Here is an 18,566-nt window from a genome sequence, read left to right on the forward strand (position 1 = left end):
AAAAAAATTTTTTTTTTAAAAAAAAAATTTTTTTTTTAAATTTTTTTTTTCAAAAAAACTAATTTTTTGTCCAATTTATAGTTTCTCAAAATCTTATTTTTTCAAAAATGTTTAATCGTTTTTAAAAAAAATAAAAATTTTTGGTACGGAAGTTCCAGCAATTTGCCTTAAGGCACGATGCCCTATTGCCTTGAGACAGAATTCCACTTACAGCTAGTTTGAATTATTCAAATCGGACGCTCCGTTCTCTTAAAAACTGAGTTACCGTTTTCGGCACTTTTTGCCCCGTATCTTTGGAACGGCTAGACCTGCTTTTGCCAAAAACTAATCAGCACGTCTCCTTATCAATACGAATCCAATGTTTTTTTGAATTATTCAAATCGGTTTACCCGTGTTCCCGAAATCGTCGACGAAAATTTGTATCCGCACATACATACACACACACATACACACACACATACACACACACACACACACATACATCCATTTTTCTAAGTATGCCAAAATGTTCAGAAACCTTTGAAACGTAAAGATATATAATAATTTTCATTTTCGATTTTTTTGCGATTACTATAACTTGCCCTACGGGAAGTTAAAAATTGATGGTAGATAATATAATGTATAAAGCGCAAGGTACTCTGTTCAATCCTGACGATCTTGTATTATTCATTGAGGTATTCATGTTTACTTCAAAGTTGGATAAATAACATATCTTCATTTTTTTGAGTTCTACGTTTTGAAATGGTACTGAGAACTCACCAATCTATATTTCTCTTAAACAATATCGGATTTATTATTATACATATGAAAAGCAATATATTAAATTAAATAATCTATTTTTTTATGATTTTTTCTGTTTTAGTTTCAAAATTGCGCAATAACGACTAGTCTTCATTGAGATACATTTCATAGAGATTTCATTGAAAGTAACAATTTTCAGTTCTTTCCTAGATAATCGTTTATGCATATTTTTATAGAATTGAACGTATGGTGTTTAATATGTTTTACTATACTTGAAGTAATTAAGAAACATTATTTATTATAATATTTTAATGTATTTTATTCAGTGTTTATTGTTTTTAACTCATCCAAAGTTGTGTAATAAAAATATATTACTCGATTGCTATTTCTGTAAATAATAATATAATTATACTCGAATTCTAAAAATTATTTTCTTTGTCATTTCAGTAACACCAGAGCAAAGAAAGAAATTAGCCGAAGATAATATGCCATATTTCTTAGTTCGTTTACATGATACTGAATTGTTGGAGAATACCTACCTCAGATTCATGGTGAAAGCTAAAGGCACTCCTAAACCAAATGTTAAATTGTGAGTATTTTATGTGCAGAAGAAAGTATTTTAGTGTACATAAGTGTGGATTCTTTAAATCGACTATTTGAGTATTTAAATATTTTGAAAAGTCACATATTCATATTTTGTATATATAAGGTGACCATACGTCCCGGATAGGCCGGGACACTCCCGGATTTCCACTTGTGTTCTGGGTTTTTCTTAAAGCAATACTTGTTTCGGATTTAGATTTTTGTCCCGGATGTCCCGGTTTCGAAAATTAATAGTTAAATTAACAAAAATTAAGAAAACAAATTAACAAATTCTATTTTTTTTCAAATTAATTACGAAGAAAATTGAACAGAATATATAGATCTAAAAATATAATATAAATATCATAGATTAAGAAGTATTGCATATATTAGTCGAAGTATAATATAAGGCTTACTAAACTTCTTACTAAAAGTCCGCAATTATGATAAAAAAAATTATTTAAAAAAATTGTTTGTTTTATTGTATCCTTGAAAAGCATTTGTTATATAAACGACTAACAACCCCCTTCCCCCCGGCGTCCCGGATTAGCACAACTAAAAATTGCCGTCTCGGATTTGACTTAAAAAATATGGTCACCTTAGTATATGTGATTATAAATTATAAAAATATTTATGTAATATAAAATAAGATTACTTTAAGTATATTATTTTATTAATAATTAATAATTTAATTAATAAAGACATGGTTATTAAATAAATGTTACTAAAAACTACTCATGATATACTTGAAACAATAATTAATTATTATATGACTACAACTTAGCGCCTCATAATATAACTTTTAAATAAACTCTAAAGTATATAACTTTACTTATGATATATAATAAAATAATGTTTATGATATGATTCAAATGATAATAATGCTACTAACACTCACGAAAAATATTTATGGTTGATTGTAATTTTATATCTATTGAATAACTTATTTATGATTTGGCGTACGACAATTATATATTAGCATTTCATTAATGGTTATAAAATATTTATTCCATTAAAACCAACAACGACAATCTTTCTGTTGATGAATAATTGTGTTGCCGTTAATTTTCTTAATGTTTTTCTCTTTCTTATTTTTTATCAGCTTCAAAGATGGAGTAGAAATTTCGGAAAAGAATGAACGCATGCAAATCATTCGAGATCATTCTGATACTGGTTTCTATGAATTGGTAATTCCGACTGTAACCAAAGTTGATGAAGGCCGATACTCTTGCGTTGCAGAGAATCAGTACGGTCAGGCCGACTGTGAGGCAGTCGTTACAGTGACAGGTGAAAAACAATTTTTATTTATTCATTTATTATATCTATTTTCATATAAATAATATTAAATTAAGGCAAACATTTGAGAAGGTTCTTTAAATTCAGAATTAGCATAATACAGTATTTTGCTCGCATTCTCATCGTTTTGGATAGTGGAAATATTTTTTTTCTATTGTCAGTAAAAAATAAACACCTTCTAAAAATAAAACTATATATATAGAGTACATCAATCAAAAATTATAACAAAAATAATTCATTGATAATAATTTATACAAGTCTAGAATTGATATTCAATTGCACTTTCTCTGGAAGAAAATACTATTGATACATACATTGATGATGTTTAGTGAATTATAATTAGATTATAAGTAGCCTTAAAGTTTACTAATATAAGGGCATATATAGTGGCGAAAGTGGCGAAATATTTACATTACTTGCCAAATCTAAATTACTTAACATATTCATGTTGATTTGTTCCATTTTTATGTTTCATATAATATTTCTCAAAATAATGATTAACAATTTTTTTTATATTCAGAACACAAAGACTTGTTTGCTGATTTGACTGGTGAGTTACCATCAGACGGAGAAAAACCAAACTTCGTATGGAAGCGCGATGGTAAACCATTTGACCCTGAGGAGAGATTCAAAGTACTGTTAGGTAAAGTATATTATTATACAATAATATAAATAACTAATTATTATAATAATATAAATATTGTAATTTATTTACGCGATTTATCTTTTTGCTAGTAATTTGAACCGTATATCGATTTTCATTTTGAAGCACTTTTAAATTTTAATGAATATTTTATTAATTTTATTGATTTGCAGGTGACGATGAAGATTCTCTAGCTCTTGTATTCCAGCATGTCAAACCAGAAGATGCTGGTCTTTATACTTGTGTTGCTCAGACAAGTACTGGAAATATCTCCTGCAGCGCTGAACTCACTGTCCAAGGTATAATAAAAATAATAATATCCGTACTATATAATGTTTGGAGTAATATAGAATAAATTTAACTGGTATATGATTTAAATTGTCAACTTTTTTGGATGCTTATCTAAATTTACGATGGACATTAATTACTCTATAGTAAATAGAAAAAACTATTATATAGTTAGGTCGCGGTTTGGCCGGGACAGTCCTGGATTTCAATCTTGTGTCCCGGTTTAGTTCTTCTGTTCCGGATTGTCCAGGATTGTCCTGGGTTTTAGAAAATTACATGATAATACATTTACAACTACTCATCAAATAACTGAAAATGATATATTAAGAGATATTATTTTACATGACAATGACTATGCTTATATGAATCAAAACGTTATTCATGAGCAAGTTGCCGAATACGAAATTTCAAAGGCGGCTTGAAATAGCTTATTACATTAACAAATTCAAACTTTTATTTTTAATTTGACGAAATGAACAAAAATTATGAAAACGAACAAGTGCTAATTTATTAAAGTTAATTGCGAAAAATATATATATATATATATATATAAGCTCTAAAGCGACTATATCAAAAATCATAATATATAATATCATACGGAAGAAGAATATTACATATAATCAAATAATAAAGTTCTTACTAAAAGTACGTAATTCTGATTAAAAAAAACTTATTCATTTGAAAAAAAAACAGTTTTTATTGTATACTTAAATAGTAATTGTTAATTATAGGATAGCTACCGCCACGGATTAAAAGAACTAAAAATTGCCGTCCCGGTTTTGACTTATTATATAGTATAATTTAACTAACTGTATGACTGAGCAAGTATGATCAGATGGTGCGTCTGTTTTATAAATCATTTCAAATATATGTGATTGTAATAGATTTGAATAACTAATTTAAAAAATTAAAAGTTACCATCAAAACTGATATTTTGTTAGCATTATTAAAATACTACAATATCACTGTAAGTTTTGTTTTTAACAAAACTATAATTTAGTGTGTTTCATATATTTATCACATTAATATATTATATTTCTCAACATGCTAATATTTGTTCAAAATATAAAAAAAATCTTCATATTAAATTATTAAGCAAAACATACAGTCGTTCATGAATAATATTCAAACTAGCTTCCTTTTTTATCAGATCAGTGAATCAACTAATGCGTGAACCAGAAAAACCACGACTTGAAATTGAAACCAAGGAAGCAGAAGCCAATCTTGGTGTTCGGCTATGTTAGAATTACAATGTAAAGGTTTTCCAAAACCAGAAGTTTATGGCGTCACGAAGGCAAAATTGTCGAACCAGGCGGAAGATACACAAGTTAGTTATTCTTTTATCATTATTATATAAATTACATTCTATACACTAGAGTCATTCAGTAATTAGAATTTAATGAAATAGAGCATTTTTAAAAGTAATATTTTGACTTCCTTTTATCATGAAAAAAATGGAATTTTAAATGAATCACATTTTTGAGCAGATTTTTGTATGAAGATGCGAGAGCATGTCATTGTTGATTAAGGGAGTAACAGCTGAAGATGCTGGAGCTTATACTGTCACAGCACCAACGAACTCGGCGAAGACTCTGCAGAAATGCATCTTACTGTTAAAAGTCAGTTACTAATTAACATTATTAGTTTTGAATTAGTACGAAAAAATATCAGTTTTAATAATATTTTTATTATAATAATCTTAGTTAGAATCAGAATTATTTTATAATTAATCTTTTTTTTTTTGTAGTGCCACCTAAGTTGAAAAAGAAAATAGAAGATCAAACAGCAATGGCCGAAGAAACCATACGTATTAAGTTGGAGTTGGAAGGTACACCAGAACCTGTTGTAAAATTCTATAAGGATGGACAGGTATTATTGATCAATATTCATGGTTTTTTAAATTATAGTGAATGACTTAATTTATTTGTTATTTTAACAGGCCATATCAGAATCCGATCGGATTAAAATTGTCAAGGAAGGTCAGGAGCATATTTTGGTTATTGAAAAATCTAAGGTATCAGATTCTGGTTCCTATTCGGTTGTTGCCTCAAATGAAATTTCTCAGATTAGCGAGTTCTTCAATGTTAAAGTTAACTCAAACCTAAATTTTTGGAAAAGCTCGGAAAGGATGTGGATTGTGATCAAGGAGATTCAATCACTCTTAAGGTGGGTAATTAAAATATGTTTATAAATATTACTTGTAATATATATATATATATATATATATATATATATTATTAAATATTATGCAATCAACCTAGTTATCACAATATTCAGATAAAAATTGAGGGTGATCCAGCACCAACCGTCAAGTGGACAAAGAATGGCACTGCTATTTCGTCGAGCGATGATTCTGTAACTATGTCATCATCCAGTGATGGTCAAACTTATACATTGACTATTAAAAAAGTAAAGACTACTGATGCCGTTCTTATGGCGTTGTCATTGAAAACAAATATGGTTCTGAAAGCGATTCTGTGTGCGTCAATGTCCGCATGAAGCCTGATTTTGATCAAAAACTCAAGGATATTCAGGTATAAAAGCAAAAACATTATTCATAAAAAATAGTTCAATAAATTACTCGTATCAGATTATATCGAATTTATTTGGCATGTTGTGTTTATTTTCCTATACCTAGGCAAACGAAGGAGATTTAAATCTTTGTGTTAGAAGTATCAGTCCGTGCCTACCTGCACCCAAAGTCACATGGTACCTTGATGATTTAGAAATTACTGAAAAGAGAACTGAATTTGAAAGGATTGAAGAAATTAAAGATGGAAGTTACAAGCTTAAAGTCAAAGAAGTTACTAGTGAAATCAAAGGAAAGTAAGTATAACTTGTACTACATCACTGGGTATGAACTGTAATATTTAATCATTGTTTCATTATGAATTCATATAATTTCAGATACAAATGCCGTGTGGAAAATCAGTACGGTCATGAAGAATGTGAAGCTAATTTAACTGTTAATTGTAAGTGTAAATTATTCGCAATATTATAAACGTACGTACTTTATGATAAATTATTTTATTTTATTTTGTTAGATAAGCCAAAGTTTGTGAAAAAATTACCAGAGAAGACAGCTGTGGACGAAGGTGCTACTTTACAGCTGGAAGTTGAAATTTCTGCTTTTCCTGAACCAACGGTAATTTAATTGATTAAATTTTCAATATTAATTACATTATTAAATTCATTTATTCAATTATTTATTCATATAAAGAAATTAGTTTTTGAGTGTTTTTTTTTTAAATATATTGATAAAATTACTGGAATAAAGTTAAAAAAAAACAAAATCGAACTTGTTCCTGAGAACTTTCTAATTTTGTCTGTTTTACACTTTATGGACTTGACTATTGAGCACTTCAATGTACAATAAAGTTACTGAAAACGCTTATATTTTTAATAATACGCAAAAAAATCTACACATCGCTCACGCCTTTGTTGGATGTTATGAATAAAAATTCTTGTTGTAGCACCTACCTTGTTGATATTAAAACATACAACAGATAATAATGATCTTTATCTAGGTGAAATGGTCACGAAACGGCAGCGACATTTCGACGGACGCTCGTATCAAAATTACTCGGTCAAAACATAGAGAGGAGGTGTACAATTTGACACTTGATTTAGTCAAAGGTGAAGATTGTGGTGACTTCCAGGTGACAGCGGAGAACAAGATGGGCAAGGTGGTCAGTTCGACGAAAGTTACCGTATCGAGTGAGTTCATATTTATCGCTTATATTATAATTCATACAAAATCCTCATTGTTACTTATTCATACGAGAATTCGGAAGATTGAATGCAAAGGTCGTATTAAGAATATTAATTTCTTTTTAAATATTAGGAAAATATTTTATGTACTTAAATGAAAGAAAAATGGCGTATATATAAAATTATATCGAAAAACTTGATTATTATCTAAAAATTTGATTACTAATTATCCACTTTCTCACAAAAATTACATTTATATATAATTATTTATAATGTAATATATATAATGAACTATCAATGATACAATGTTACATAATATGTAACACTACGCTAATGATATATTAATTTTATAAGAACAAAATTCATTAGAGGAATACTTACGATAATTTATGAAAATCAACACTTTTAAAATATTAGTTTGAAATTTAATTTTCGTATTTAATATTTTATATGATTATAAAATCTGCAATTTATAAAAAGAAAAATGGAGGACCATGCTATGCTAATTCATATGTCGATGGTACCATAATTATTATACTAAAGACTGTATATATATATATATATATAGATATATATATATATATATATATTATATATATATATCTATATATATATATTATATATATATATATATAATAAATATATATATATATATAAGGAATTTATAATCTTGTTAATTATTTATGGAAATGGTGAGTAATAAGTAACGTTTTAAAAGCCCCTTTATTGTTATTGTCAAAACGTTTTTTTCGTGTATTTTCGGTCATTATCCACTCCTGATGTTGTACCCTAAAAATTATATTAAATGCTTGATTATACTAATTCAACAAATACTTCAATGATAATTTATTATTCCCATTTTGCAATTCATACCTTATTTTACATAACATAATTGATATTTTATTACTATTTATTTTTCATATTTGATCAAGTTTCAATGAAATATCAGCAATAAGTACAACGATAATTTTTATTCCGAATTTGTTATTTGAAAATTGATATTAAAATGAGAACACAATACTCGTACATAGAAAATATAACTTTATTTCCCAATTTTTTTAAATTAATTAATCCAACATTTTTCCACTCCCCAAAACTTCGGTTTTTAAAGTGTGCTTTAAATTCCAGAAGAATTATTTCCTAAATTTTAATATACCTGAAATAAATAATTAATTTTCAACCTAATGTGTACTGTTTTGTTTTTCCATTTATCCCCAACCACGCTTGTGCTTTTTGATGTGAAAAAAACTGATATCAAATCAGCCACCGAGATTCAAGAAGAACATACTGTTGAAGAAGAAAAAGAATTGGTCAAAGAACCTATTGAAGAAGTTATGGAAGAGCCCATTAAACTTAAAATATCCGACGATTTGGCGTGAAGCAAAACGCTACTGAAGAAGGTGATTCTCATTAAACAAGCCAAGGATTATTTGTAATTTATTTTAAAGAATAAATTGTAATTGTAATTCAGAATTAATATTTTTTCCAAATATTTCATAAAATTTTCTTTTCTGTTCTTTAGTGTTCTTTAGATAATTCAGAAAAAATATGAGATAATCCATGTGCTTAAACATTAGCTTGAACATATACAATTGCAATTTTAAAATAGCACTTTTATAAAATGTGCTAAAATTTACCTGAAAAAATTAAAATAGAATTTGATATTACTATTGGAATAGTTTATTGTAATTAAATATCATTTGGGATAGCATTTCATTAAATTCAGTTTCATCATAAATTTTAGACTTGTATAATTGTATATGTTTAATCGTAAAATTTTCTATTCACATTCGTATTTTAACACTAAATTACTTTGGATAGAAGTTTCATCTGACAAATTAAAATTGTAAATAAACCAACACATTACACTGTATTCTAATACTTTTGCTTACAATTAGTTAAAATGGTATATAATCACAAAAAACATCTTGCTAAATTTGTACATATTGTAGTTTAGAATATGAAACATTTCAAATACTTCTAACATTATCCTGATATTTCGAATTATATATTAACATGCATACGACAATACATTTTATGAAATATATTATTAAAAATTACTAATTAGAATAAAGTTTAAGTTTCAAGGTGAGTATCAGCCTAAAAATCAAATAGAATCAACATTCTATTTGTATATATGTTGTTGTGACTTTCCTCTCTATGTTTAAATAACATTGCAATATTTAGAATAACTTTTTTATTGCATGCTATGTGTATGTTATGAATTGGTGTGGTGTTTTTATCAATGTTATATTTTTTCTATAAATGATCTTCTCTTCATAAAACACTAAATTTTAGGTAGCAATCTATTGTATTGTTTATATTTACATTTCATTAATTTATTATATTTTTTGGTATGTTTCTTACAAAAGGAAATTGCATAATCAGTTTAGTAGATATGTGAAATCAAAAAAATATAATTTTTAAGATACCTCATAAATTTAAAAAACAATAGAGAAAGTGCGGACAAAATGAAATGGTATTTTATTTATTTAATAATATCATAGTAAGTCTCAATCGTTTTTACTCATCTTTGGTTCATTGACTACCAGTAAGATAGTGTTTTTATTAAGTAGGAACTATCATAACATATTCAATGGGAAAAAATGCAATCTATTACAAAGACCATTTTGTTCATAGTTGAATGCCAATCACCTTTGGCAACTTGTAATTTCATTTTCTTTGCCCTGTAATTCTTGCGAATAATAAAATTTCACTAAACACCTGGTATTGATTGAAATCACTAATACTGACGTAAGTTGAATGATTTTATATGAAATAATTATAAATATCAATAAATAGGTCCCAAAAAACCACACTCAAAATAAACTTTTCAAGGCGCGAAACTTAGATTGCGTCTTAGAACTGCGTCAAGACTTTGACAATGACTTTCAACATCTGACCGGATTGTGATTATTGCTTTTTTAACGTTATACAATCGCGGAAACGTTAATAAAATCAGCCAAATTTTAAATAAGGCCACTGTGCTATTTTGTGCCATTTTGTTTGTATTTTCACTATGTTAAAAAAAATATAAATCTGTTCATATTATCTTATCGGATAATCGTGAAGGATTAATACATATTTTGATATATGTAGTAAAACTATTTGACGGTGTTTGTATAGTTATATTATGACTCAAAATAAACTTGAAATTTTTGAACATAAATTGAACTCGAATGTATTTCTAAATAAATATAACAATAAGTATCTTATATATTAAAATTTATTATCAATAAAGTACAAATAATACGTACTGAAAATTAAGTCCCTAAACATATAGCAATGTGAATATTCAATTGTTAAAATGCAAAGTGCGGTTAGGTTCCAGCAACTATCCACACTATTCGATATTTCTGTAAAGAAAATATGTAAAGTATTATACATCGTTAGAAAGGTCTCAAAACTCTTAGTTCTTTTACCGTATATCGCAATTTCGAATTCTCCACGGTGTGGCCTACAGGCGAGTTGCAATTGAAAAATTCAAGGAAAACTGGAAAATCTTGAGAAAATTATATGAATACACTTAACGATTTATATATCATTTTATTCGTAATTTTTTCTGCATATTTTGCAACTGCACTAAGTTTTCAAATGTGTAATTGAATTTAGTATCATTCGCTTGCGTATTATCAGACTGCAACTATGACTCTACAAAACTAAAAAAAGCCACAGTATATTCGAGTCCAAAAATTATTGCAAATTTTTTATATCATGCTATGATATGATTATTTATTCACTTATTGTAAACAATGTGATTGTTATATTTCAATCACTTTAATTTTGAGCATCTTGATTCATATCTGACATTCTTATTGTGCAAAATCCTATATATCTTCTATCGAAATTATTCTTCACTTTGTATATATAGCACGGCTGGTTTGCCTGAAGCAATTACCGCACGGCAATTTTTAACAGGCGCCAGTTTTTTCACTATTCTTATATTTTCCGTAATTTTTTATAGCCGCCCCTAAAATCACATCTACGATGTCCGACGGTTCCGTATACGAATCGCTCGGAATGGACTACTCAGTGACTGTAGACGCTGAACCAGTCGCCGAAGTCGTTTGGAACTGACATCAAGGCTGATGGAAACGTGTAAAAATTTCATACGATGAAAAAACAGGCGCTTGCAAAATGGAAATTTTAAATGTCAAGCAAGAAGATGCCGGTGTATATAAATGCGTTGCTAAAAATAAACTCGGGCAAGATGAGAAACAAGCGAAACTGGATGTTATACGTGAGTTTAAATATTAATATTTAACATAAATAATAAAAACAAAATTTATTATTGATTTAAATTTATCATTTTTTTTTCAGCTGAGAGTGAACTAAGGAAACCTAAATTCACCAAACCTTTGAAGGATACCAAAGCACCTAAAGGATCTCAAGCAACCATGAACGCTGTATTGACTGCAGATCCTGTTCCTGAAGTCCAGTGGTTCAAAGGCGACCAACAGGTTAGTTTTTTATGAAAATGAAATTTCAAAATTTCCAATATATTTTAAACTTAATTTTTGGCATAAGAAATTCTTTATTTAAGTATACTTCAAATTTATTTCTATATATCTAATTAATTAAAAATTATATCCCAACATCATTTAGTCTTGTTTGCAATATTACAATTTTTTCTAAACATACGAATACTAATGTTATAAAAACTAAATATTTTTATTTTAATGTTTAATCATAAAATAAGAATTTCCTGATTTGATTCAAGTTTAATTCAAATTTATTACTGTATATCTAATTAATTGAAAGTTTATCTCAACATTATTTAATCACGTTTTCCATATTACAATATTTTCTAAACATACTAATACTAATGTTATAAAAATAAAATATTTATACTTCGATGTTTAATAATACAATAGAATTTATTGATTAGATTAAAGTGTAATTCAAAAATTTATTGTAATATATCTAATGAATTGAAAATTATATTCCAACATTATTTTATCACGTTTGCCATATCATAATATTTTTCAAACATTCTAATACTAATGTGATAAAATATAAATTATTTAAATTTTAATGTTTAAATATTACAATGACAATTATCTACATATATATATACATAACACAGTTTTAACTTTTTTTTAAATTATAATATAATTTTTGTATGTGTCTGGTATGAGAGATTGTACAAAATATCTATACAATAGTATATATTTATTTTATACATGTCATTATATATATATATATATATATATATATATATAATGATCATTACAACATTTTATATCATTTATTCTAAAATTCAATAATACGTATATTTGTTTTTACATTCATACTTTGGTCTAATTTATTTATCTAGATTTTCTTTATAAAATTCTTTTAACTTAATTTTACATTTAAACATAAAAACCTTTGTCAGTGTTTTCATTGCAATTATTTATTTTGATCTATATTCATTATAATACTTTTCCAGATTATGATAATTCATTACTAAATAAGACTCTACTTATATTTAGAAATGATAAAAAAAATATACCTAATCATCCGAATGCAATGAAAATGTAATTGAACATTTCTATTTTGGTTTATTACTAATTGATTTAGTTTATAAAAAATATTTTTTATGTACATAATAGCTTAGTAACTTTGAAGTAAAATAGATAACTACCAATTTCGTTGCTCATCGGCAGTCCCTGTATTCGTATATAATTATTTTTTCTGATAATATGTCATCAAAATACCTAAAAATGTGTTAAACAAAATACTTATACTTAAAAACATTTCTGAATTAACTAACAATGATAAAAATAAATAAATATATAATAAATGCAATGAATAATCATCAAATAATGAATAATTTTATTAAATAAAAAAATTATATAAAAATTTGTAACATATTGTTATAATATAATGACGGCTTATAAAATAAATATACATATTTATAAAAGTAATAAACAAATAATTTATACAAAAATACCGCATATCTATAATTTCATATATCTATTTTTCAAATTCAGGTTACTTCTTCCGATGAATGTAAACTGACAGAGGAAGTAAAAGACATCAAAGATGGCTTGAAAGAATGTAGCTATACACTTACTATACCCGAAGGTGAGCAAATTAAAAAAATGATACTTAGTAAGTTTTGTATAAATTATATAAGTTTTATATAATTATTAATAAAGTAGGAAAGGGGGGCAGCTAAGGTCGAATTTGACTTTGAGCAACTATATTGTGAAAACCTAACCAATTATATCACAACAAATTACACATATCAAACGAACAACTATCTGACTATTTTACCTGGTCTTTTTTACTCCATAGGCGGGGTACAATAAGACGGCTAGAGGGCAAACAGGTCTAATGTCTTATTTTTAATTTTGAAGGGATTTTATGAAATAATATCTACCAATGCAAAATATAATTTAAATATGTACATTTTTTAGAGATAACTCTATATATAACCTTGGTCTGGTATTTTCTCAAAAATATTTATCAACAGAGTTGGAATAACTATTTATCTCTTGTACAACAGCGTTTTCAACTTAATTTGCTTTTCTATTTACTACTTTTTATTGTTTACACCTTTGCTTTGTAGAGGTTCAGTTTATATTTCAGATATAACATTATCATCATCATTTTTGCGTATCATTTAGAAATTAAGTGACAAATAATTTTTAAGAATTAGCAAATCTACTACTTAAAATTTAAGTAATTTATCAGTTGGTACTTTGCTCATATTTTCTCTATTATTCAGGCAAGCATTCAGACTCTGCAGTCTACAAAATAAAGGCTAAGAACAAATTTGGCTATGATGAAGCTTCGGCTCGCCTCGATATCCAATTGAAACCTGAATTAGGTGTTCTGAAAGACCAAAGTTGTCTTCCTGGAGAGGCCACCGAGTTTGCTATTAATATTCAAGCAAATCCTAAACCTAAAGTGAGTTGAACTTTGATGCTATACTTAATATGGGAAAGAACTGTTTTAAATACGATTTAATAAAAAATGTTATCAGGTGACATGGACTAAGGGTGGCAATGATTTATCCAAGGATAAGACATGCGAAGTTGAAGAAGATTTGAGTTCAGAAATGTATCGTTTAAAAATTGCAAGAGTGGAATTACCTCACGATGGCAGCTACCGTGTCACGGCTGTTAATGAACATGGTGAAGCCAGTAAAGAAGTAGCACTGTCTGTTTATAGTAAGTTATTAAAAACTCTTAGAAATTATCTTACTTTTAAATCTTAATCAATTAATGTGAAAATTCTTTGCTGGTAAATTTTTTGGTGTTATTATATAGAAAAAAATTAATTCTTCAACGTGTTATTTTACAGCCGATCGTCCCAAGTTTGCAAAACAACTAGAAGACCAGACAATCAAGGATCGCGACTACGCATGCATGAATGTGAGGTGCAGCGGTGTACCCGAGCCGCAAATTAAGTGGTATAAAGACGGAGTCGAACTCACCTCCGGCGAGAAGGTCAAAATAACCACAACCAGCGAAGCTCAAGTATCGAGCAGGCTTGAAATTGAACATTTCTCTGTCAATGATGTAGGAAAGGTAAAATATATGAGTGTGAAATACTTTAGTAATTTTATATTATGACTAAATTTTTGATGTTTCATATACTATATTATGTTTTAATATTTCAGTATACAGCCAAAGGTAGCAATGTTCTCGATAGCACGGAAACATCCTGTGCATTGAAAATGGCTCAGATTCCTCCATCATTCACTAAAAAACCTGATAAGTGTGTTGATGTCGACGAAGGAAGCCCGCTGGAGCTCGTTGTTAAAGCTGATGGTAGCCCAATACCAACAGGAAAATGGTAATATGTTTCTCTAAGTAACTTATAATTAGTAAATATTTAGTGAAATTATGGAAAGTCACAGAAATATTTTTGTTTATGATTCATCGCTTTGAATTATTTATATTATTGAAATCTTTATAATTTACTATTTAAAATTTTAAATGTTTTTGTAAAACATTTTGTGAATGGTAAAATATAGGGCGGAGAATTCCTTTTGCATTAAGTATTTCAAAATTTTATATTATACATATACTTATGTATACAATATTAATTAAAAATTATAATGTAATATATTCAATTATGTGATCATTACCGATAACCTTTTTTGGATTCTGCACGATTTTTAATTGAAAATTGTTAGTAATTTAAATTAAAAATAAATTAATAAAATCGGGTAAAAGCTTTTTATATATTTGGTTGATATGATAATTTTTGAAAAGTAAAATTTAAATATGCATTTGAAGTATACGTTTCTTGAATTCATATATTCAAGAAATCATATATTCATATCTTGAATTATATTCATATTTTGAAGAATATTCATTCAAGTTAATGAACTATTCGCGGTTTTATATTACTTCTATCCATTTGCTTCAAAAATCTAATTCAATAATTTAAAAGCGCGATGAGTTTAGCATTTATACAGAAAGATTATACAATCATACCGATTTTATTAATTCACGTATGCATTTAATAAAATAAAATGAAATGGATAAAATATTATAAGTGTCATTTACTTTTACTTTACATTTAAACTACATTTTGATAATCAATTATTTTGCGCGTTTAAAATGATTGATTTTTTTTAGGTTTAAAGATGGTCAGCCTTTGGAACCCTCTGATCGTGTTAAATTGGTATTTACACCTGATGGTATGATGAAACTATTGATAGATAGCGCAAAAGCTACTGACAGTGGTGCTTATAAAGTTGAACTTGAAAATCCTAATGGAAAAACACAAGCCCAGTTCGCTGTCACAGTTAAACGTATGTCAATAACTTATTTAATAAATTTTAGTAGTATCTTAAACAATTAAGCATTAATAATTATATATATATATATATATATATATATATATATATATATATATATTATGTGTATGTGTTAGTTGAGTTTTCAAAGATCGAACATTGCGTCAATAGTTAGTATTTCTTACGATTAGTATTTTTATCTATGCAACTTAATATTTTAGCCAAATCGCAAAAACCATTACTGTTGAAGCCTTTGAAAGACTTAAAGGTAACAGAAGGTGAACCATTAGAGCTCGAAGCTGAAGTGTCTGGTTTTCCATCACCCGAAATTGTCTGGTTCAAGGATGGTGTACCATTGCGACCATCACAGGTAGATAATAATCATAACTGCAGTAAAATTACAATTTCTAATGCAAATTAAATATAATTATAACTCTAAGAATCTTTTTGGGTATAGCCGATCATTTATAGTCTATCCCAAATAAAATAGTAAAAATTAGTTGTTTTCTTTATTTTAGTCATGTTGTTCTGTTCTGATTGTTTGTTTTATGCATATAATAGAATGAATAGATTTTATCAACTAGAGATTATTGTTTATATAAGATGATTTTATGATTATTAATTGTTTTAAAGTACCTTTTTATGAAAATGACTTTTAAATGAAAATTTAAAAATAAATAATAAATTTCCAGAACGTAAGCTTTTTGAACAGCCCATGTGGTAAAATCGGTGTTGTGATTGATTCAGTGAGGCCAACCGATGCAGGAACTTACTCCGTGGAGGTCAGCAACCGTCTCGGCGACTGCGAAGGTAAACACTTTGATATAAATATATTGTTATTTTTAGATACCATTGCACGTTATGTATCATGTTCGATTTAAAATATCAATAGATAATGTAAACAGACTTTACGCACAGACCGCAACTATCACTTAACAGCTGCCTATTATTTTAGAAAACTTTTGAAAGAACTTTACAGCTTGAAAACGAAATGTGAATTTGTACTAAGATTCTAGATTCTATGTTATATGTTCATTATTGCTACTGCTGATCAATTTGTGTTTATTTTACTTCTGAAAAAAATTGCATTAAAGCGCTGTATAAATTGTTGGTAATTTTAATTTTCTCTTAAGTGAATGTTTGTCTATATTTATTTATATAAATATGCATACATTTATTATAATTCAGTGTGTAATTTTATTAATACAAGTACACTCGCAGTTATGAATTTAAATTAAAATAAATTTAATTAATTATTATTTTCTGTGAAGTCTGTAAAGTTATTCTTACCGTCAGGTTCGGCTAAAGTCGAAGTTTTACCCAGGCCTCGTAGACCAGGTTTTACACGAGAGCTCATGCCTATGTCTGCCGTCGAAGGATACCCGGTTAAAATGGAAGTTAAAACTACAGGGCATCCTGAACCAAAAGTCAAATGGTAAAAAGTCAAGTTTATACTGTTATAGTAATTATATAACCTTAAATATTTTTGCAATTCTTATGGTTTGATTTTGATTCATGCTAGGATGCATAATGGTCAGGAAGTCGTACCAGATGGTAAAAATATTAAAATGGTGTCGACACCAGATGGTGATGGTGTGTTACATGCATTGGTTATCGAGTGTGCAAAACCAGGAGATGCTGGGCCATATGAAGTTGTTCTGACCAACGATAAGGGAGAGTGCAGAAGCAAAGGTATTGATTGATATTTAAATATTTTATTCTTGGTCTTTTCAGAACTTTTTATGTAACATATTATTATATTAAAGCAACAATGTGATTATGTTTGATTTAAGGATTTTTTATATTGAAATTTGTGAAATAATAGCAATAATGTGAAATAGAGCAAAATATTATTAAGAAAATTTATCTACTTAACGCAAATGATGTTGTCAATTTCTAAGTGTAATATAATATTATAGTTTATAATAAATAATAATATTAATAATGTAATCTATAAGTGTCTAACTGTAAATTTAATGTATAATTTGCAATCATGATTCCCATTGAAAATGTTTTTATAATTACATCCTTGTGTAGGTGACTTGGATGTATTAGGAAAATCTAATACTGCTGCTCCTGAAGAAACACCCAGCTTTGTGCATGCATTGCGTGATGTCACTGTTGATGAAGGAGAACCACTATGTTTGAGCGCTCCTTTCAAAGGTAAGTTTTTAATTTTTTTTCGAATATAAATACATATGTATTTATTTCAGTTTATTGAAATATATATATATATAATATATATATATATATATAATTGCATATTTATTATGAAAACAGGTAATCCAATTCCGGAAATAGAATGGTCTAAAGATGGGGTACCATTGACATCAACACCTCCAATTTCTTTTGGATGCGATGGCCAGAGACTCAGTCTAGAAATTAAACCATGCGGATTGGAGCATGCTGGAACCTACGCGTGCAAGATCAAAAATCCACTTGGTAGAATTTATTTTTATTTTAGAGAAATAGTATTTTCTATAATCAATTTGATCATAATTTTCAGATAAAATACTAGATAAGTTTATTATATAATATTTATTTATTGAAATCATTATATTATAT

At 27.4% G+C, this 18,566-nt stretch overlaps 2 protein-coding genes across 2 annotated transcripts; both read left to right on the plus strand.

Annotated features, from left to right (window-relative positions):
- Positions 1 to 1,188: 1,188 nt before the first annotated feature.
- On the plus strand, positions 1,189 to 4,794 carry LOC113380406 (obscurin-like; the record flags this gene model as incomplete). Its single annotated transcript, XM_026619662.1, has 5 exons — positions 1,189 to 1,330; positions 2,426 to 2,610; positions 3,140 to 3,262; positions 3,436 to 3,561; positions 4,706 to 4,794. Coding segments are annotated over 5 exons (665 nt in total), but the record flags the coding sequence as incomplete, so codon positions are not given.
- Positions 4,795 to 11,348: 6,554 nt separating this feature from the next.
- Positions 11,349 to 18,443, plus strand: LOC113380407 (obscurin-like; the record flags this gene model as incomplete). Its single annotated transcript, XM_026619663.1, has 14 exons — positions 11,349 to 11,501; positions 11,582 to 11,721; positions 13,237 to 13,330; positions 13,977 to 14,158; positions 14,235 to 14,421; positions 14,555 to 14,781; positions 14,874 to 15,049; positions 15,841 to 16,016; positions 16,223 to 16,371; positions 16,694 to 16,811; positions 17,298 to 17,436; positions 17,524 to 17,693; positions 18,039 to 18,164; positions 18,282 to 18,443. Coding segments are annotated over exons 1-14 (2,149 nt in total), but the record flags the coding sequence as incomplete, so codon positions are not given.
- Between the last annotated feature and the right edge of the window lie 123 nt (positions 18,444 to 18,566).

The sequence above is a fragment of the Ctenocephalides felis genome, unplaced genomic scaffold (genome assembly GCF_003426905.1).
Source record: "Ctenocephalides felis isolate EL2017-DRISC unplaced genomic scaffold, ASM342690v1 CF-g0.4_SCAFFOLD_02105, whole genome shotgun sequence".
NCBI lineage: Eukaryota > Metazoa > Arthropoda > Insecta > Siphonaptera > Pulicidae > Ctenocephalides > Ctenocephalides felis.